This window comes from Lactuca serriola, chromosome 7, assembly GCF_051521515.1.
Source record: "Lactuca serriola cultivar US96UC23 chromosome 7, Lser_US96UC23_V15, whole genome shotgun sequence".
Classification (NCBI taxonomy): Eukaryota; Viridiplantae; Streptophyta; class Magnoliopsida; order Asterales; family Asteraceae; genus Lactuca; species Lactuca serriola.
The window spans coordinates 167,318,183-167,339,775 of NC_136414.1; the positions used below are offsets into that span (position 1 = coordinate 167,318,183).

General features: G+C 38.0%; 2 protein-coding genes and 1 pseudogene across 2 annotated transcripts; 2 read left to right on the plus strand and 1 right to left on the minus strand.

Annotated features, from left to right (window-relative positions):
• Positions 1-245: 245 nt before the first annotated feature.
• On the minus strand, positions 246-3,801 carry EMB2795 (condensin complex subunit). The gene is made up of 13 exons (XM_079010687.1): positions 3,277-3,801; positions 3,087-3,188; positions 2,674-2,791; positions 2,519-2,589; positions 2,356-2,416; positions 2,077-2,274; positions 1,690-1,985; positions 1,480-1,618; positions 1,149-1,405; positions 1,042-1,072; positions 818-954; positions 627-734; positions 246-551 (listed from the first exon to the last, which is right to left on the minus strand). Exons 1-13 carry the CDS (start codon positions 3,535-3,537, stop codon positions 351-353), a joined length of 1,980 nt encoding a protein of 659 aa, XP_078866813.1. The 5' UTR covers positions 3,538-3,801; the 3' UTR covers positions 246-350.
• Positions 3,802-3,988: 187 nt separating this feature from the next.
• LOC145064530 (cell division control protein 6 homolog B-like) lies at positions 3,989-15,836 on the plus strand (annotated as a pseudogene).
• A 2,047-nt stretch (positions 15,837-17,883) lies between these two features.
• LOC145063021 (receptor-like protein 7) lies at positions 17,884-21,559 on the plus strand. The gene is made up of 2 exons (XM_079010622.1): positions 17,884-20,803; positions 21,285-21,559. Exons 1-2 carry the CDS (start codon positions 17,890-17,892, stop codon positions 21,293-21,295), a joined length of 2,925 nt encoding a protein of 974 aa, XP_078866748.1. The 5' UTR covers positions 17,884-17,889; the 3' UTR covers positions 21,296-21,559.
• Positions 21,560-21,593: the final 34 nt, after the last annotated feature.

Genomic DNA, 21,593 nt, shown 5'->3' on the forward strand with positions numbered 1-21,593 from the left:
TACCTAACGCGACAAACCTTATATATACAAAATTTTCTCCAAAAACATCATTACATATTCAATTTAAGAACATCCATTTCAATTCGTTTATATATATATACAAAATTTTCTCCAAAAACATCATTACATATTCAATTTAAGAACATCCATTTCAATTATCATTATATATATATATATATATATATATATATATATATATATATATATATATATATATTCAATCTAAAACCAATAACCACAATAACTACCCATCACAACAATCAATTTAAGAACATCCATTTCAATTCGTTTACACAATTTTCAACAAAAACAATTCATGTTACATGATAATAGTGTTACACCAATCACAACTATATGGAGGGAACATATATGGTGAGATCATCCAAAAGATCACATCCATGGATGCTCAATCCATGCTCATTAGCCAAATGCAACAAACATATAAAACACAAATGCGGAGAGATTGCATCGATCGATGCAGCCGCTTGTTTTTTCACATCGGTTGGAAAAGCCGCCAACATTTCCTTGAAAGACAACTCCTTCGTCTCCTTCTGTGTACACAACTTTATACAGTCAGACTTAATACAGAAAGAACGACTTAACAGAAATAAAAGCAGATAACTCACTTGAGGCGAAACATGTGTTTCTTGAATAGATGACCAAAGAATTTCCTTGAGTGCTTGAACATCAACTTGTTTTGATGTTCTATCATACTCCACTTCAATCTTGTTTACCTTTTTTTAAATATATTATTATAAATTTCATAAATGGATTATATTTTTTATAAATAAATAAATAAATAATTAATTAATTAAACCTGGCGTGGCTGAGAGACGAGTGTGGTGGAGTCTTCAATATCACTATTATAAACATTTCCATCATCAAATTGGCCACAATCATTATCCCATGATGCAAATGTTTCATTATTATTATTATTCCCTTCTCCTTCTTCATCTAAATGAAATAGCAACATACTTTCATTTATTTTCTTTACTATAATTTTAATTATATATTTTTGGATTTAAGAAAAATTCAACTTACCCGAATATCTTCTTCCTCTCTTCCCAAGGCACTACATAAAAATCAAGATTAATGAATTAGGGTGAAATAAAATCAAATATTTTTACAAAAAAAAATTGCAACTTTACCATAACATTTGGAAGAAGAAAAAGTTTGACAAGATCCTCTGGTTGATAATGGCAATCTTCCGGAAGCATTGTGCTAACAAATTCTCTATTTGCAGGAAGAAGTAATGTCTTAGGGTTTTTAGGAGGAGCAAAGATACTATCCAAATCACTATCTGATTCCAATGCTTTTGTGAAATCTATATCAGGTTCTTGTTTCTTGTTTCTTTTACTTTTCGCCATTAATGGTGATCCGTTTTCCTTCACAACCTCTTCTGGACCTTTAAAACAACCCCATATCAAAATCAAAATAATTATAAAACAATAATTAATTATAATTATAATAATATATTACCTTTAGTTTTTCGATACTTCCAATGTTCAGGTCCAGCCCATGCGTTATGTTTTCCAGTTAATCCAAGGCTTAGAAACAAGAAACTGTCAACTGTTGAGGATTTTTCATCATCATGAGTAGTAACATATGCCTCGTTTTCCTATAAATAAATCGATTATTAGTTTTGTTTTTTTTTAAAAGATACTTGAGAAACGATCAAGATTCAAGAACCTGAAGATGATCAGGTTGTTCAAAGTGTCCATCATCTCCATCATAAGTGTCATCATCATTCAGACTTGTCTGGTTGTCATTGATAAAGTCCCATGTCCCTGAATTATCGTTTTCAGTTTCACCACCATTGAAGTCGCCTTCAAAAGCTTCATGATCTGGTTCTATGGAGTTTTGGGAAGAAGAAAACGTATCCACTGGTCTTTTGTTATCTTCATCAAACATGTTCACTATTTCCTTCAAACTTGGTGAGATTTCAAGTTTCTTTGTAAAGTTTGATGCCATTTGCTCTATACAATCTACAAAACACAAAAAACTACAACTTTGATACCATTTTTGTTGTATACATGGAAGAATCAAGAAACAAGAAACAAGAAACAAGAAACAAACCTTTGGTATAAGAGATATCAATTGTATCTATTTTATTTTCATTTGAAGATAACATGCACTTTGAAGGTACTTCAAGTGAATCAAATATCATTCGGCATCCACCATAGACTCCAAGGTTATTTAGTAAAAGACCTTTTGATCCTCCTTCATCAAATTGTGCGGTTGTTTGATGATAGAGAGGATCCACAGCAAATGCAACTACAAAAATGAAATGGTTTTTTCTGTAAGTTTTTGTATATGCCCAAAGTACAAACAAAAGATATTCTGTTGAATCACTACCATCAAATTTCTTCACATTAAGAGCCTCAAAGGATGATTCCAATGTTGATAAAGGAGATAGCTGCATGTAATATGTACATATATCATCATTCATTAGTTCAAAACTTGAAATTCAGAAATTGAGAAATGAATTTGGATAATGGTTGTTGACTTCTTGGATAACCTTTATTTCCTTTTCTTTCTTTGAAGTGCATTCTCCTGGCATGTTTTCAGTCTTGCCATCTTCTACAGTATCTGGTTTAACAGAATAGTATAAAGTGTTTATAAGTTGGTTCCTGTTGATTTTCAGAACATCAAATGCTAAATGACAAAATTAACCTTGTTCAGCTTCTAGTGCAACTCGACTAATGCCTCCAAGAACCTTATATGCCTCAGAATGAACTGAATCCACCCTCATTGAGTATATTCTAACTCCAGCTTCAAGGGTGCAGCTAGCCTACACTCAGAAAATTGTAAATTGGTATTTATGATTGTCACGAGATGTAACAGTTGTGTGTTTGTTTATCAACAAGCAAAAGCTTCAGTTCATATCAACAAACAAACGAATGCTATTTTACAGCTTTCATCTGTACAATTGGTACCCTTAGGCATCTTTTGAAGTCGAAGAAAATATCTGAATGTGTGAGAAATGTAAAGATTAAGAAGAAAACCTACAGCATTCATGATACTACTAGAGAAATGAAACTTAATCTGAAAAACCATAACTAGGACCATAAAACTATGTTATATACCTTCTGAAAATTGGTCTCCACGTCGTTCTCTTCTTCAACCTTAATAATGTCGCAAAGATGATCTATCAGATTCAGCTCCCACGTATTCTTCTGATTAATTTTCTGCATCCCAAAAAAAAAAAAATCATCTCATGCCTCGACAAGTGAAAAGGTAAAGATGCATAACACTGCCTAGAGGAAAATTACATACATTTTCACTGGCGAGTTTGATGCAATTCTGAAACAACTCCATAATCTGCTCTTGGCCAAGACAAGGGTCGGCAGGATTAGCATCGTTTGCTTGATTAATCGCGACAGGCTTCCGGCGGATCGCTGCAGCACGAGCGGCGCGTGCTTGAGCACGTTCGAGCTTATCATCGTTAGATCCCAAAAATAAAGGTCGATCCGGGGAGAGGACCGAAGCTCTCTGTTTGTGGCCTGGTGTACGGCTAGGGCTTAGGGTTTCTGCCATTTTTTTGAATAACGTCGTTCGACCTCCAAGACTACACCGAATTAAACCTAGCAGATTTCGAAATTGTTGATACCTTGTAACAAGCTATGGAAAATTTGGGATTCCACAATGAAGAACAATTATGATTTCTTTTTCACAGGTTGTCTGAATTGAAGAAACGCAGATGAGAACTAGAGCGGGTTCTTTTTCCCTCTCACTAATTTGAATTTGGGGAAAATACGTTGCGAGCGATCTACAGGCAGGAAGGGTAAACCGGTCATACGACGTCTTTGTGATATTTCATCAGGTCCCTATGTCCCTATGAAAGTAAATTGGGCCAATAATTTTTCCATACAAAACCTTAATTTTTATATTTTAACTTCATATTTTTAAAAAATCAGACTTAAAGTTTTCTCATGGTAAAAGTTTTTTTTTTTTTTTTCAAAGCGAAAATTTATGAAGTCTACAGACCATGTCTGCAGAAGAAGAAATGGAGAAATGGATCAAACAACTACAGTCTGTAATAAAAATTTTGTTTGTTTTTAACATTTACAATAAATTGAAATTTAAACAAATTAATTTTACAAAATAAAAATAGTTTTCAACACCGAAATTTTTAGGGCTGTCAAATCGAGCAATCGTGTCGTGTTTTTGTCTGACACGACACGACACGACAAAGTTTTATATAACACGAACACGACACGACACATGTCGTGTTTTTTTTTCATTAACACGAAAACGAATCAATTAAAACACGACAACACGAAACGACACGATAAAAATAATATTACATAACTATTAGTGTATTTCATTCATACTTAAAGATATATATAACATGAAAAAAACGACAAACACGAAAAACACGACAACCATATGCTTAATTGTGTCAATTTCGTGTTGATTTATGAACACGGACACGACACGACATCGTGTTTTTTAATCTTGACACGAACACGACAGGAACACGAATTCGAATTTTGATTTTGTCCCGATTTCGTTTCGTTTCGTGTATTTTTGTCGTGTCATGTCATAAATTGACACCCCTAAAATTTTAATAATTATAATATTAAAATATTGAAAGAATATTAAAAAGAACATGTAAAAAACAAAAATATAAAATCTCTCTCTCTCTCTCTCTCTCGTGTTGTTAATCACACCCATTAATACTATAGTCAAAGTTTCTCTCTCTCTCTCTCTCTCTCTCTCTCTCTCTCTCTCTCTCTCTCTCTCTCTCTCTCTCTCTCTCTCTCTCGTGTTGTTAATCACACCCATTAATACTATAGTCAAAGTTCCTGACACAATTATTACTTATAAGAACAGTAAAATCCATGAAATACATTTACTATTATGTTTATGGTCCTGTATGTAACATCCCCCTATGGCACGTATCACAATATTGTCCGCTTTGGGCCACTCGGCACGAGGACTTCCCAGGGGGTCACCCATCCTGGTACTACTCCCGCCCGAGCACGCTTAACTGCAGAGTTCTTATGGGATCTGCTGCCCTCACGGCTTTAAAACGCTTTGTGTTAAGGAAGGTATCCACACCCCTTATAAGGAATGCTTAGTTCTCCCTCCCAGCCGATGTGCTGGCTAAAAGCCAAAGATACAAAAGACCGACTCGCACCCGAGTCAAATAATACCAAGGCAGGTACAGAATTCACAAGAAAAGTACCTACGCATATCATAACATAAGCACAATATCTTAGCATAAAAAGTAAATACACGAAAGAATACATACCAGCTACGACATCGGGCGCCGCGCGGACCTCCTCTGCAGTCAACTGAAAAGCTCTCCCACGAGCCTTCAGAGCCTCGGCTTTCACCGGCCGAGTCTCGGTAGTCCTAGCCGTAGGCACAGATCCCTGTGCTGATCCCTGGTCGCCACTGGTCTCTCCACATAGTTCAAGCCTGCATCCACCTGAATATCATCTAATGGCACCACTGTCGACTCGTCGGCAATGTATTTCCTCAATTGAGAGACATGAAAGGTGTTGTGGATCTTTCCCAACTCAGCAGGTAGATCCAACCGGTAGGCTACCCTGCCTACCCTAGCAATTACCCTGAAAGGTCCAATATATCGGGGTCCCAACTTGCCCCTCTTCATGAATCGTATCACTCCTTTCCAAGGAGAGACCTTTAGGAGCACAAGGTCACCAACCTGGAACTCGAGCTCGGACCGACGCCTGTCCGCATAACTCTTCTGGCGACTCTGCGCGGTCAACAAGTCTCTGAGGGTACGGTTCGCTTTGAACCAGCTCCGCCTAGGAGCAAAGGATTGGTGGAAGTTCGTGACGGCGAACTTCACTCTTGCGGAGGTTTCAGCTGTGACTTGGGAGAGGTTTACTACTATGTTCAGAGACGAGTATGTTCCCCTGGTGGAGAGGGAACGGTTGGTACAGGAGTTCTTGACCCTCAAGCAGGGTAATGATTCTGTTACAGTGATCACTCGGAAGTTTCATGAGAGGGCGATGTTTTGCCCTGAGCTAGTGTCCACTAAGCAGGCTCGGATGAGCCGATATTTGGGTATACTGAGGAGGGATATTCGGGAGTTCATATCGAACTCGTCATACCAGACCTTTGCTGAGCTCCAGGCGAATGCCAGGAAGAGAGAGATCGAGTTGGAGACCCAGGCCAGGGAGGAGGCCGAGTCTCAGCGAGTAGATCGGCGGTCGGCTCAGTCCCAACCGGCAGCCAAGCGGACCAAGTCCGCCGATTCGAGGACGGGAGGTCAGAAGGGCTGCACTTGCGGAAAGTGCGGCAAGGGTCATGAGGGGGCATGTCGACCGGGTGCTTGCTACAAGTGTGGCAAGGAGGGGCACATTGCTAGGGATTGCCCCAAGGGATTTATGGTTTGCTTTCATTGCAACCAGACCGGCCATCGGAAGGCCGAGTGTCCTCAGCTTCACCAGGGATCAGCACAGGGATCTGTGCCTACGGCTAGGACTACCGAGACTCGGCCGGTGAAAGCCGAGGCTCCGAAGGCTCGTGGGAGAGCTTTACAGTTGACTGCGGAGGAGGTCCGCGCGGCGCCCGATGTCGTAGCTGGTATGTATTCTTTCGTGTATTTACTTTTTATGCTAAGATATTGTGGTTATGTTATGATATGCGTAGGTACTTTTCTTGTGAATTTTGTACCTGCCTTGGTATTATTTGATTCGGGTGCGAGTCGGTCTTTTGTATCTTTGGCTTTTAGCCAGCACATCGGTATTGATCGGGAGGTGATGAGTCGACCCCTGCGGGTTTCCATAGCGGATGAGAAAGCAGTATACGCCACTGACGTGATTCGAGGATGTGTGCTCGAAGTTTTTGGTGTTAAGTTCCCTATAGATTTGGTTCCTATAGCGATGGAGATGTCTGTGTCATCGTGGGCATAGACTGGTTGAGTAAGTTTGGAGCAGTCATTGACTGCGAGAGACAGTTGGTGACTATACGAGACCCTAGCGGGGGAGTGCTTACTGTGTATGGCGAGGGGACCCGGTGTGGGTCAGCGTTTTGTTCGGCTGCCAGGGCGAGACAGAGTTTGCAGCAGGGTTGCAGTGGATTCATCGTCGACATGATGGACACTCAATTGGTCGCGGGGAGGCCCAATTCGGTTGACGACGTTCCAGTAGTATGCGAGTTTTCGGATGTGTTCCCCGAAGAATTACCAGGTGTGCCTCTGGAAAGGCAAGTGGAGTTCCGTATCGATCTGGTTCCGGGAGCGGCGCCCATTGCCAAGGCGCCTTATCGCCTCGCTCCACCAGAAATGCAGGAGTTATCCTCTCAGCTTCAGGAGCTGCTGGGAAAAGGGTTTATTCGACCAAGTAGCTCACCTTCGGGCGCGCCGATTCTTTTTGTCAAGAAAAAGGATGGTTCGCACCGGATGTGTATCGATTACCGGGAGTTGAACAAGTTGACGGTTAAAAACCGATATCCGTTACCTAGGATCGATGATCTGTTCGATCAGTTGCAGGGGGCATCTTGGTTCTCCAAAATAGACTTGAGGTCGGGTTATCATCAGATGAGGGTCCGGGATGAGGATATCCAGAAGACTGCATTTAGAACTCGTTATGGACATTATGAGTTTGTGGTGATGTCTTTTGGGCTCACCAATGCCCCGGCTGCATTCATGGATCTTATGAACAGGGTGTGCAGGCCGATGCTGGATCGGTCGGTGATCGTATTCATTGATGATATCTTGGTATATTCGAGGTCTAGGGAGCAGCATGAGGAGTATTTGAGGGAAATTCTTGGAGTATTAAGATCGGAGAGGCTGTATGCCAAATTCTCCAAGTGTGATTTCTGGTTACGAGAGGTCCAGTTCCTAGGGCACCTTGTTAACCAGAAAGGGATATTGGTCGATCCAGCCAAGATTGAGGCGGTGATGAGATGGGAAGTGCCGAGATCACCCACTGAGATCAGGAGCTTTCTGGGATTGGCCGGCTATTATCGAACGTTTATCAAGGATTTCTCCAAGATTGTCGTGCCACTTACTAGGATGACCCGGAAGGGTGTTGCATTTTCATGGGGACCGGAGCAGCAGTCCTCTTTTGAGACCCTTTGTCAGAAATTGTGCGAGGCCCCGGTGCTCGCACTCCCGGAAGGGATGGAGGATTTTGTGGTATACTGTGATGCATCTATATCAGGTTTAGGGGCGGTACTCATGCAGAGGGGACACATTATAGCATATGCTTCGAGGCAGCTGAAGCCTCATGAGTCGAGATATCCCACCCACTACCTGGAATTGGGGGCAGTGGTGTTTGCCCTCAAGATTTGGCGGCACTATCTTTATGGGGTTCGGTGTACCATATACACGGACCACAAGAGTCTGAAGTACTTGATGGATCAGTCAAATCTGAACATGCGACAGAGGAGGTGGTTGGATGTGGTGAAGGATTATGATTGTGAGATCCTGTACCACCCGGGCAAGACTAATATGGTGGCCGATGCATTGAGCCGTAGGGCGGAAAGCGCCCCGATCCGAGATATTTGTATGAGGTTAACGGTGATGACTCCGATTTTGGACACCATCCGAGGAGCTCAGGCTGAGGCTGCAAGACCAGAAAACCAGAAGAGGGAGCGGGTTGTCGGTCAGGTATCGGAATTCGTTACGGATGGTCGGGGACTCATGACTTTTCAGGGTCGGGTTTGGGAACCGTTTGTGGGCGGTACGCATACCATTTTGATGGAGGAAGCGCATCGGTCGAAATTCTCGATTCATCTCGGGACTACTAAGATGTATTTAGACCTAAAGAAGGAGTATTGGTGGCCCTGTATGAAGAGGGACGTTGCATGGTTCGTCAAGAGGTGCCTGACTTGTCGTCAGGTTAAGGCCGAGCACCAGCGTCCGCACGGTAAATTGTAGCCACTGGAGATTCCCGAATGGAAGTGGGAACAGATTATCATGGATTTTATCACCAAATTGCCAAGGACTGCAAGGGGGGTCGATGCAATTTGGGTGATTGTGGATAGATTGACGAAGAGCGCTCATTTTCTAGCCATCAGTGAGAGCTCTTCTGCGGAGAAGTTGGCAGAGTTATATGTCAGGGAGGTTGTATAGCGACATGGGGTTCCGATGTCGATCGTCTCAGATCGGGATGTACGTTTTACTTCCAGGTTTTGGAAGAAGTTTCATGAGGAGTTAGGTACGAGGCTGCATTTCAGTACCGCATACCACCCGCAGACGGACGGACAGAGCGAGCGGACGATTCAAACGCTTGAGGATATGCTCCGAGCATGTGTTTTGGATTTTGGAGGGAGTTGGGACACCTACTTACCCTTAGCAGAGTTTTCATACAACAACAGCCATCATTCAAGCATTGGTATTGTAACAACCCGAAGTTGTTCATCGCCGAAAACCCATTCTACCCGTATAACTCGCCGTATATCGAAACGTTCCGATGTCGTTTTTGGGTTAAGTTAATTAAACTTATATGTTTAATTGATGCTAATGAGTGTCCAAATCCCTTAGGAACTCATGAAATTAGCCCAAAATAGTTATTTCAAAAATTATAGAAACGTCCCCGCCGGGTTACGAAAACTTAATCGGGTGCGACCAAAAGCCCCGTTTAATGCTGGTATCGGGTAGAATTCCACTATGTCCAAGTTTTGCAACCTATATAAACATGATAAGCCTTTCATTTGAAGCTTTTTCTCTCTCTCTCTCACTACTCTCTCTAACCTCTCTCCTAAATTCAAGTTTAAGGGTCCAAAATCTCAAATTTAGGGCTTCTAATCACCAAGGTACCTTCCCTAACTTGTTGTACAACCTCATTAGCCTTCAAATCCGAACTTAAACTTTGATTTTGGACCTCAAACATGAGTTTACGGCCAAGGAGCATGCTTGGGCCGTAAACACATAATAAGAGGGTTTTTATGCCTTTAAACCCCTCCTAAACAATTTTGGGACTTAGATATGGCTTAATGGCTTAATGGACTGGACTTAGAATGCCTTTAACATGGATTTTGAAGAGTAAACATGATTTTACTGCCCAAGAACATGCTTGGGCCGTAAACTCATATAAATGGGGTTTTTATGCCCTTAAACCCTTCCAAAACACCATTGGAGCTTAGATACGAATTTTAGAATTATGGATTTGGCCTTGGAACACCTTGAAAATCAATTTAGAGGAGTAAACTTGAGTTTACTGGCCAAGATCATGCTTGGGCCGTAAACTCATTGTTCATGGAGAGTAAACTCCTCTAAATGTGTTAAAATGCCACTTTAACACACCTAAAGCCTTTGGATAAATTCTAGAAGTGTATACAAACAAGTTTTAGACCTTTAAACATAATAAATCATACACTAAGGGAGTTCACGGCCATGAGGGGGTCTCATGGGTCGTAAACTCTAAAAATGTTGCCAAAAGTCCCTTAAAACTTCATGAAAGGCCTTGGAACAATTTTAGGAATCACATGTGATTAATTTGGAGACATTAAAACACTTAGTCAAGGGTATATAGGAGTTTACGGCCGTAATCTCCATGCTAGGGCCGTAAACTCCATGCTAGGGCCGTAAACTCCCTTAAGTGTTGTCATTTGGTGTTTTAAATTAATTCCAAGCCCTTAAACCAACCCTAGAATTTTCCCTTTTAAGTGTTTCAAGCCAATTTGCACCATAAACCACCCCACCATGAGTTTACGGCTGTAAACTCATGGGGAATGGGTGTTATAGGCCGAAAACTCTTGTATGAGTTTACTCTTTAAGAGTAAACTCCATTTCCCGGTCATTCAAGTCCTTAAACGCCACCCGGGTCCCTCCAAACTCTTGCAATGGGGTGTTTCCGCGACTAAAAGTGTTTGTCCCTTACAATTAAATAATCTAAGTCCTAATTAGATACAAATGTATATCTTTGCATTATACTTAGGAACCTCGTGCGTTTGCAAGCCTCGAACCAACGTTTAGCATCCTAAATCGTCACGTTTCTTGTCCGGTGAGTTCATACCCCTACCATTTTTAAATGATTTTTCAATGTTTTCAGGGGGGGGGGGGGAATACAAGCAAACTATAAATGTTTTCAAAACATAACTTTGATGTATTTCAAATAAAATCTGGCAAACTTATAAATACTTTTACCCCTTATGTATTATGCTGAGCATAAGGGATGATTTATCAACTACAACTAAAGGAATGTTAGTTAAGGAAATAACAAAAATAATCAAATTATTATGGGAATAATTTGGGGTTCTTTAGTTTTCGTTTTATCATGTACTGATATGTGTATAAAGTTATTAGATAAACTATGTCTGATTCAATTTATCTCCGCATCATTTGAATGTATTGCCAGATAGTTTCATTGTATGTATCTGTATTCACTGTATTATGTTTCATAATCTTTTGTATGTTTGATATCGTATGAGAACCCTGTGAATAGTTTAGTACTAGTTTGTGAATTAGTCACTACCCTTTATGGATGATCAGTAAATCCTCCCCGGAAGTGTAACCAGAGTCTCCTGGAGGGCGAGCGAGGAATTTGTGAATAGATCTATTCGGGACTGACAATCCCACACCTTAACTTCTAGCTACAGTTAGGTGGGCACGCCTGGGGTGACAAATTCTGGATATCGTCCGACGTCTGACAAGCGTCAAGGAGGTCTCGTTGTCGTATCAGCATGGTTACCCGACTCACAATATGTATTAATATAAGTTTATTCACGACTTTGGTTTTGGATTTGATTTTATATCAATCTTCTATCTTTAGATCTTATATCTAGTTCGGGACGGTAATCCCATGGTTTTAGTCTATAGGGTTCATATCTAGTGCAGGATGTTATTCCTATGGTTAGAATCTATATCTAGTTCGGGATAGTGATCCCATGATTCTATCAATCTATCTTATATCTAGTACGGGATAGTAATCCCATGGTTTTTAACAATCTATCTTGTATCTATTCCGGGATGATAGTCCCATGGTATTAAATCTATATGTAGTACGGGATGTTAGTCCCAAGGTTTTCAAACTACTTTCTATCTACAGTTCACATATATTAAAGTATTTTATATCTAATTCGGGATAGTAATCCCATGATTCTAAATATATAGTTTTGTGTATTAAACTATACTCTGTGATATTCAATCTGTCTTGTATTTAGGAAAATATGGCATTTCCTGGAGTAACATACAACGCGTAATTGAACTGTAATGAAAGATAACTAAACTGTTTTACATAAGAAAATATGGGATTTTCTTGGATAACAAACCTTTTCGAAAAACTAAAGGAAACTGGTACATTTTCAGAAAACAAACAATCTTATGAACTCACCAGCTTTATGCTGATTTTCAAATCGCTTGTATTCTCAGGTCCACGTTAGACAGGTACCCGGTGATATCTTTTGGTGAAGACGGAGTGCGCAGAAGACTCGTCTCTACTTTTGTTCATATGATATATGTATAACACTTGTACAATTTACTTTTGAAACAAATGTAAACTTTCAAATATATGTAATGTAATGGTTGTTTACTGTGATTACTATGTACATTGGATTTGATACTCAACGTGGAGTCAACCCCGGAAATGTTTCCACCTTTGGTTTTCGGGGTGTGACAGATTGGTATCAGAGTCCTTGTTTATAGTGAACAGAGTATACCAAACCTTACATGGTATAAAACTATAAACATTAAAGGGCCTAAGTGCTCTGAACTAAAAGTATCCTTCAAACTATAAGTATTTTCAAAAGTATACAAGTATACCGAGCCGTCGAGATCCGTAACTACAAGTAGAACAAAACATAAGTAAATGGGTGTTGTACGTTGCGGTTAAACCTGGGCAGTTATGTAGTCGTGTCTAGGGTCAATATAGCCTGGCCAACTATATTCATTCGAGACACGACCAACATGTGCTTGGGAGTGACTGTGGTATGCGGCATACCTAAAACTTACCCAATACCCCAAACAACGAGTCGTCGTTGCAGTGAATCATGAAATACTATGGGAGTATTTCTCGAGTCAATCCTTTGTAGAAAATCCTCGTATACGCCTTTTTTCTTGATCATTCCTCTAGCGATAAATTGTTCTGTCTTGATAACTCTTTCCTGCCTTATCGCTTAACACGGTGCTATATCTGTCTTGATGAGATATTCCCTGTTCCATATCTCTTGATTCAATTCAGAGGACTTATGATCCTCTCTTTCCTGATCTTATTAGACCACGATGCCTCTAAGAAAGAGACCCAGCTCGAAGAACACCAACAACCCTCCGCCACCACCTCCTCCTGAATTTGACCCTGTGATGTTCCAGGCAGCTGTCAATGCCGCAGTGGTAGCTGCTATGTCTCAAAGGAGCTCGGATGGTTCCGGTGGTACTCAAACTCAAAACCAAGAGAACAGTCAGGGACACCAAAAAGGGGGTTCCTATAAAGACTTCATGAACGCGAATCCCACATCCTTTAATGGCACTGGAGGTGTCATTTCCCTCACCCGATGGTTCAAGAAAATCGAATCAATCTTTAAAATATGCGCCTGTTCGGAGTCTGATAAAGTAAAGTTCGCCGCCTGCACCTTTCTTGACAAAGTCCTGACTTGGTGGAACGATCGAGTCAAATCCTTAACTCTACCTGTAGCAAATGCCATGGGTTCGGAAGCTATGAAGGAGCTTCTACTCGCAGAATATTGCCCTCGGGGCGAAATTCAGAAGCTAGAACACGAACTCTGGAACCTTAAGATGAAGGGTTCCGACATAGCTGCTTACACTTCAAGATTCGATGATCTAGCCAACCAAAGGGAATGTCTTGGCTGCGAAGCCAGACACCTATGACAGTGCTAAATGTCTTGCGAAAATCCTGATCGATCATGAAGACAACTCTGATGAGGAGGCTACCACTCCCGAGCCAGTCACCAGTGGAGGCAGAAGCAAAAAGAAATTCTGGAACAAGCGGAAGGCCCAAAGTACGCAAGGGTCTTCTCCCTATTGCTGTTTCGGCTGTCGGTTCCACGGCCCAAACTCCTACCAGTGGATACACTGGTACCCTTCCTTGGTGTGATAAGTGCAGCTACCATCACCGCATTCCTGGTCCATGTCGCGAAAGGATCTGTGACAACTGTGGCAAGAAGGGCCATCTTGCTCGAACCTGCAGAAAACCAGTCAAATCAACGAACCAATCATCCAGAGCGGGAATCAGTCCAGCCTGCTACAGTTGTGGCGAAGTAGGGCACTTCAAAAGAAATTGCCCCAAAGCAGCTACAACCGCTGATCCCACTGTCGCCGCAGGTATACTCCTCTTTGACAATTCTTATACCTGCAACTCTTTTCGATTCTAGTACCAGAAGGGAAACTTGTAATCTATCCATTCGAGCAATTTCTAAACTTAATCCTTTGTTTGTAATCGAAATTGAGTACAATCGAGACGGCTAACCAGTGAGATAGAGAACACTAACTTCGTACTTTAGAAATTTTCAACAAGGTAAAACCTTATCAATACATTGATATGAATTGGCTCATATGCAACCAACTTAGTGCTTACAAGCTAATGCCTTTGGCAGATACTTGGAAAGAGTCAACCACATAAGAAGGTCAACAACTGTTCTACACCCTTAAGACAAATTCAACAATTATATTCTCAAAAGCAACAGTCATCTGGCACAAAAATGATGTAAGATGTATATGCCTTTTTTAGCTACATTTGAAAAATCCATCCAATTATAGCAATGTGAATAGTTATTGATAAATGATTTGTTAATAGGTTGGTTATTGCTGATTAATTGGATTACTTGATTACAAAGGACCAGGTGGTGCTCCATGATCTATTTATGCAAACAACATTGCCCTTTTCAAAAATTATATTGATAGTTATGATTTGACATGGTGTTTTTCAGTTTAATGTGTTCTTGATTTATCTATGTTTTTCTTATTGGATCTTGTTTTACAGGTATAGCTAATGTAATTGACTAAGCAGACCGTTTCCTTCCAAAACTACAATATCTAAATTATGAGTTACAATCTCTAAACTAGGTTGCTATTTATTGAATTTAGCCAGATAGGTATATGTTATTTTTTGGATTTTTGTTAATGGATGTTTTCTGTAATTGTTTCTACTAGGCAAACCAATGGTTTTGTCTTTTCGAGCATACACCATGGATCAAATCATCATGATTCTCAAACAACGACTAATGGTAAATATTCTTTATTAATCTTTTTAGCACTCTTAATTTTAATTTATTTTTTTTGCTTTAAGTTACTTTATTTTCTACAAAATGTTTATATTTTGATGAATGTCTTGTTTCATCAGGCACTTCTTTACACTATTTTCCAGCCACAAGCACTGGAACTTTGTGCAAGGGTGAGTATCTTGTACACCACATTATTATATATATATTTTCCTTCTAATTTTAATGTCAAAATTTATAAGATTTGACGTAACTTAAATATTGATTGGCAGAAAGTTGCAGATTCATCTGGAGATATGAGGAAAGCTCTTGGTATCCGCAGGTTGGCATATTCTCCATTTTTTTAAAATTGTTTTATTGCCTAAAAAGTCTCTCAAGGTTTCATATATTTGGATTAAACTCACGCTTTTATCCTTGGTTTTCAGAGGTGCAATTGAGAGGCTGGAAACAGAGCTTAGAGAATCTACTTCCACTTCAAATCTATCCTCCATGGTAAACATTTCTTCTATTTTCGAACTTTGAACTTGAAATGGAACAATTAACTTTAGACTCGGAAATATTGGTTTCAATCTCACTACCAAAGTATTTTCGTCTTTTCCTTTTTTTTTTTTTACTTCTTCATATGCAATTTGAATATATGTTGCTGATATTTGTTAATTTTTTATTGGCCAAGTCAAAAGAAAATCTTAAAAGTTTATTAATTTACTGCATATCGATAATTATAGGCTCTTTCATAGAAAAATGATGTTGACACAATAAAACTATAGAAAATATCCAGAAAATAGCATTGTAGTCTATAAAAATATGATTTTTAACATTTTTTACAAACAAAAGTACAATGTTTTGAAAGTGTGAGTATGTTTTGTTTGGGAAAATTTGTATCGTTGTTGACAGATTTTTAAAGACTGTTTTGCCCCGATTTGATTAAAATAGTTATTAAATGTGATATGTGCAAAATGTGGGTTAAAAAGAACAAAAAAGGTTATTTTTCGTCTTTATTTTCGATAAAGGGCATTTTGGTCCTTTTATAGAAAAATGAAATTTACCAATAAAACTTTTGAAAATATACACAAAAAAGCATTCTACTTTATAAAAATATAATTTTTTAACATTTTTTACAAACGAAAGTATTATGTTTGTTGTGTGACTATGTGTTCCCAAAAAAATATTGCAACAAATCTGACCGTTTTGCCCCTGCTCATAAAATATTGGTTTCAATCTGAATTTCATTCCAACGTCATATTTTCTTAAGAACATATTTTCGGGAATAGTATACAAGAAAAGGTTATTAAGAAATCTGACTTTCATTCCAATGACATATTTTTTTAAGAACTGTTTTGCCCCGATTTGATTAAAAAAATTATTAAATGTGATATGTGCAAATGGTTGCTTAAAAAGAAAAGAAAAGGTTATTTTTTGTTTTTATTTTGGATAAAGGGCATTTTGGTCTATTTATAGAAAAATCAAATTTGACATATTTTTTAAGAACTCTATCCATATGTTTTGATTACAGTTGTGGGATCTGTTTGATGAACGTTTTTATTATAGCAACTTATTTTCAAACTTGAAACCATTTACAACAAAGAAGTTTTATGTGATTAACAAGGTACAATCAACAACTTATTATTTTATAATTTCTTCAAATATGTATCTTAGATACTCATTTGATGTTTAATGCATGGCTAGCAGATGAAGCAACATGATTGCAGATTGATGTAGTTTATATATCGGACATGTTATAAATGTACAAAACTACACGATTACAGATTGTTGTTATATATATATATATATATATATATATATATATATATATATATATATATATATATATATATATATTGTAAAATTAAGTATGAACTATTAGATGAAATTCCAAATGTAGACTCAACTTCTGTCGTATTGTATGACTATGCACCTACCAAGAAATTATCCGTTGAAATGAACTATTCGACACAAAATAGTTTACCAAATGGCCGCAATTAATAGCTCACGTCTAAAGGAAACTAATCATCACGAATAAAACTATCTTCCAAAATTTTTTTTTTGCCACCCGACGCTTAGCACGGATAAACAGCTAGTTGACTCTAAAAAAGATTTTAGTGCATACGATAAAAACAACCGACGATTACAAGTTTGAAATTTCTATAACCCACCAAAGAAGTTGAGACACATAGTGGGGCATTAGGTCCACACGGATTGTAGAATTTTATATAAACTTTTCGATTATATATTTTATTTTTACAATGTTAATTTTATAACTTTATTAATTCCAGTATATCAATTTAATTATTTTAAATAAGTAAAAAAGTTACATATTACTTTAAACAAGTTACAACATTAATTTTTTGTTACACGTTCAAAATAATGCAATTATTGAATACTATCGACTTTAATTCTATTTTTATTTTAAAAAAAAGTAAAGATGTTTAGTTATTTAATCGTTGAGTCCATATATATATATATATATATATATATATATATATATATATATATATATATAATTTTTTTATCATATTTTTAAATGTGTTATTGATTTATTGATGCTTCAAATAAAATATTGGATTTTTGCATTTGTATGGTTAGGGCCACTAGACTTTTTCAGTTGACTTGTGGAATGTCGATGGATAGCATAGAAATATCTAACTGGTGAGAATGTTGACTTATTTCAGTGTATGAATTATATGAATATAACATAGCTAATTTATTTTATACAATTAACAAAAATGGTCTATATAAAGAACATTACAAGTTCACAAACAAATAAAATACATATCAACCCTTTTTTCTTTCATGGCTCCATACTCGAATCACTTCAACATGTTGCAAATCATCTCCCTTCTATATATGTTAATCACAGTCACATGTGCTAGATCATCTCTAAGCCATGATGAAGAGTGTTCAGCCTTGTTTCAGTTTAAGCAAAGCATGATTCATCAAGATGATGAAGCACTTTGTAGTGCTAGTTGGTTTCAAACTTTCCACTCATGGAAGCCCACAAACAATGCATCGATTGTTGGTTTTGATTGTTGTTCATGGCATGGGGTGGAGTGTAGAAACGGTGATGCATATGGTCATGTGATCGGCCTTGACTTGAGCGAAAGCTTTCTTTGTGGGCATATCAACTCTAACACCACCATCTTCAACCTTGTTCATCTTCAAAGCCTCAACCTTGCCATGAACAACTTTCATGAATCTCAAATCCCATCCGAGATTGCTCGTCTAAAGCAATTAAGAAGCCTAAACCTCTCTTATTGTGGGTTTAGTGGCCAAATCCCAATTGAAATCTCACAAATGATGCAATTGTCATCTTTAGATTTGTCAAGGAATCCACTACAACTTCACACTCCTAGCATGGAGAACCTAATGCAAAACTTAACACGACTTGAAGAACTCGATCTCTCCCTTGTTGACATTAGTTCTTCCATACCCCACTTTTTGGTCAACTTTTCTTCTTTGAGGTTACTTAGGCTATATAATTGTTCGCTTCGAAATGAATTCCCTATAGCCATATTCGAGTTGCCAAAGTTGAAAATTCTTAACGTGGCACTTAATCCCAACCTCATTGGTTACCTTCCTGAATTTCGCAACAACAACTTACTCGACTTACGACTTTCTAGATGTTCATTCTCAGGGCGCATTCCACGTTCACTCTCTAACTTGACACAACTCACTTTCTTGACTCTTGGTGGCAATAAGTTCACAGGATTTGTTCCTTCATTGGTAGGTCTTTCAGAACTTAATGCTTTGGAACTTAATGGTAACAACTTTGAGAAAGGACAATTACCCGATTGGCTTGGAAAGCTCACTAAGCTTAATCTGTTGTATTTATCCGATAACAACTTAAACGGTGAAATCCCATCTTTTCTTGCAAACTTAACTAAACTTAGTGTTCTTTCATTGGGATTGAATTCTCTTAATGGTCATATACCACCCTCGTTTTTCAACCTCACCCAACTAACAATGTTAGACCTTCAAGGTAATCAATTGGAAGGACCAATTCCAAGCTCATTTTCTAAATTCAATGGTCTTCGAGCCCTTCGTCTAAATTTTAACAGTTTTATTGGTAGGGTAGACTTAGACATATTCTTAGGACTCAACAAACTCGAAGTTCTTATGTTAGGTGGTAACAAGATATCTTTAGTGCCTACTGATAACTACACCATTAGCACCTTACCACAACTGAAAGATTTACAGTTGTCATCATGTAACTTAAAGAAATTTCCTGGTTTTTTGCGCTTCCAAAATAAAATGAGGACATTAGTTTTTGACCATAACAAAATTGAGGGTCGGGTACCAGTATGGATCTGGAATAATAGCCAAGAAACATTACAAGTGATTAGCCTTTCATTCAACTCCATCACTGGTTTTCATCAGCATCCTTTTTTTCTCAAGTGGGAACGTTTGGAAGGATTTTTCATTAGGAATAATCACGTAGGAGGTCAAATACCAATTCCACCACAAACCATAGTTTTTTATGATGTCTCAAATAATAATATGAATGGAGAGATACCACCATGGCTATGTGAAATGAAATCTCTTCGACGGTTAGATTTGTCTTCTAACAACATGAGTGGAACTCTTCCTTCATGTTTCGATAGCTTAAGCAATTCGTTGGTGGATTTGAATCTAAGAGGAAATAAGTTTCGTGGGACAATGATGGATGCGTTTATGCATGGAAGCATGTTGGAAAGTATTGATTTGAGCGAAAATAGATTTATGGGTCAACTACCAAGATCGTTGACAAATTGTACAAATTTAGAGGTTCTCTCTCTCGGAGATAACTCTTTTCATGATGTCTTTCCTTTTTGGTTGGGAACTCTTGCCAAACTGCAAGTTCTTGTTTTGCATTCCAACAAATTTTATGGTCCAATTCAAGGTACGGCAACTGTTTCCTCACAATTCTCTAACTTGCGGATTATTGACCTCTCGAACAATAGTTTTAGTGGTCAATTGGACCAAAACTACTTCCAAACTTGGAATGCCATGAAATCAGCTTATGTTGGCGAATCATCGACTCTGGGAATAGAATTGAACTTCGAAGCGGGCTACTCGAAATCATCATACTCGATGACAATAATACACAAAGGTGTCAGAACAAATTACGAAAAGATTTTAACCATATTCATGGCTATTGATCTCTCTTGTAACCATTTTGAAGGAGAAATTCCACTATCACTCCAAGATCTTCGAGGGCTTCAATCACTCAATCTTTCCAACAATCATTTTTCTGGAGGCGTCTTGCCATCGTTGGGGTACCTAAAGAATCTTGAATCTTTGGATCTTTCTCGAAACAAGCTACTTGGAGAAATTCCTCAACAGTTGGTGGAACTCGGCTTCCTTTCCATTTTCAACGTGTCATTCAACAATCTTGAGGGGCGCATACCCCATGGAAAACAGTTTGATACATTTGAGAACAACTCCTACATGGGGAACTCTCGATTGTGTGGACAACCATTATCCAAAGAATGTCAAGATTCAAAGGCGTCACAACTTCCACCAACAACAAGAGATACGTATGAGTCAGAGTTTGAGTCTCTCCTCCCAAACGAAAGAATTGATTGGATTATTGTATTTTGTGGAGTTGGAAGTGGGCTTGTTGTTGGTGTTGTGATTGGGAATTTTCTGTATACAAGGTATAGTCATCGGTTCACAAAGAGGAAGGAAATATGGGTAAGACCACTTCGTAACACGAGGAGAAACCAAGGTACAATAATTTGTTAAATTATCTTAAAACTTTGTAGCAATTGTTACAATATATTGTTGAGATTAATTGTAATATATATGTTTCTCAACTTTGTCTTATTAAGAATTACTTTTAATTTTTTTTATCATTTACCAAAACATTATTAAATTATATATAAAGCAAAATACGCATTTTAGCAAAGAAGATATTATATTCATATTTTAAATTTAAAATACTAAAAAATATATTTTTTTCTTTTTACTTGGATATGTAATGAGTCCAGTTATGTGATGTTGGTCTATATTTTCAACATGTTGTTTGTTTACGATACATTTATCATGATGTTAATGAAGGCATGTTTGTATATAGACATATATGTTTAAAGTAATTTGTATGTAATCCATATTTTAACCATATTTTCTGAAGTACACGTTTTATGACTGTGGATGTGGTATTTTCTATAGATAATCATAAACCTTACCTAATTAGCATGTATCTGCAGGAGTGTCATAAGCTTCAAGTTGGAAGGCCAAGGAGAAGGTGCATAAGGTCTGGTCTTCAAGGGATTTTAGCAAGTATCATGTGTCTTATAAGTTTAAGATTATGTTGATTTCAATTGTATTTCTATGAGTTAAAAGTTCATTGTAATTTGTAAGATATTTAGTATCACTTAGAAGTGTATCCTTGATACATAAAAGGCATGTTTGTTTTAAAATATGATATATATTGTAAACTCGGACTATATTCCCGAGGATTTCAATTTCAATGTCATGAAGGTGTTTCTTTCATGCTTTTAAACAATTTCATGATT

What these genes read in the sequence shown, in the direction of transcription:
- EMB2795 (XM_079010687.1), bottom strand. Translation starts at nt 3,537, where the DNA reads ATGGCAGAAACCCTAAGCCCTAGCCGTACACCAGGCCACAAACAGAGA. An exon ending in TCAAACTCGCCAGTGAAAAT is followed by an intron (nt 3,189 to 3,276) that starts GTATGTAATTTT and finishes TTTGGGATGCAG; the next exon opens with AAAATTAATCAGAAGAATAC. An exon ending in TTCTTCTTCCAAATGTTATG is followed by an intron (nt 1,073 to 1,148) that starts GTAAAGTTGCAA and finishes ATTTTTATGTAG; the next exon opens with TGCCTTGGGAAGAGAGGAAG.
- LOC145063021 (XM_079010622.1), top strand. Translation starts at nt 17,890, where the DNA reads ATGGCTCCATACTCGAATCACTTCAACATGTTGCAAATCATCTCCCTT.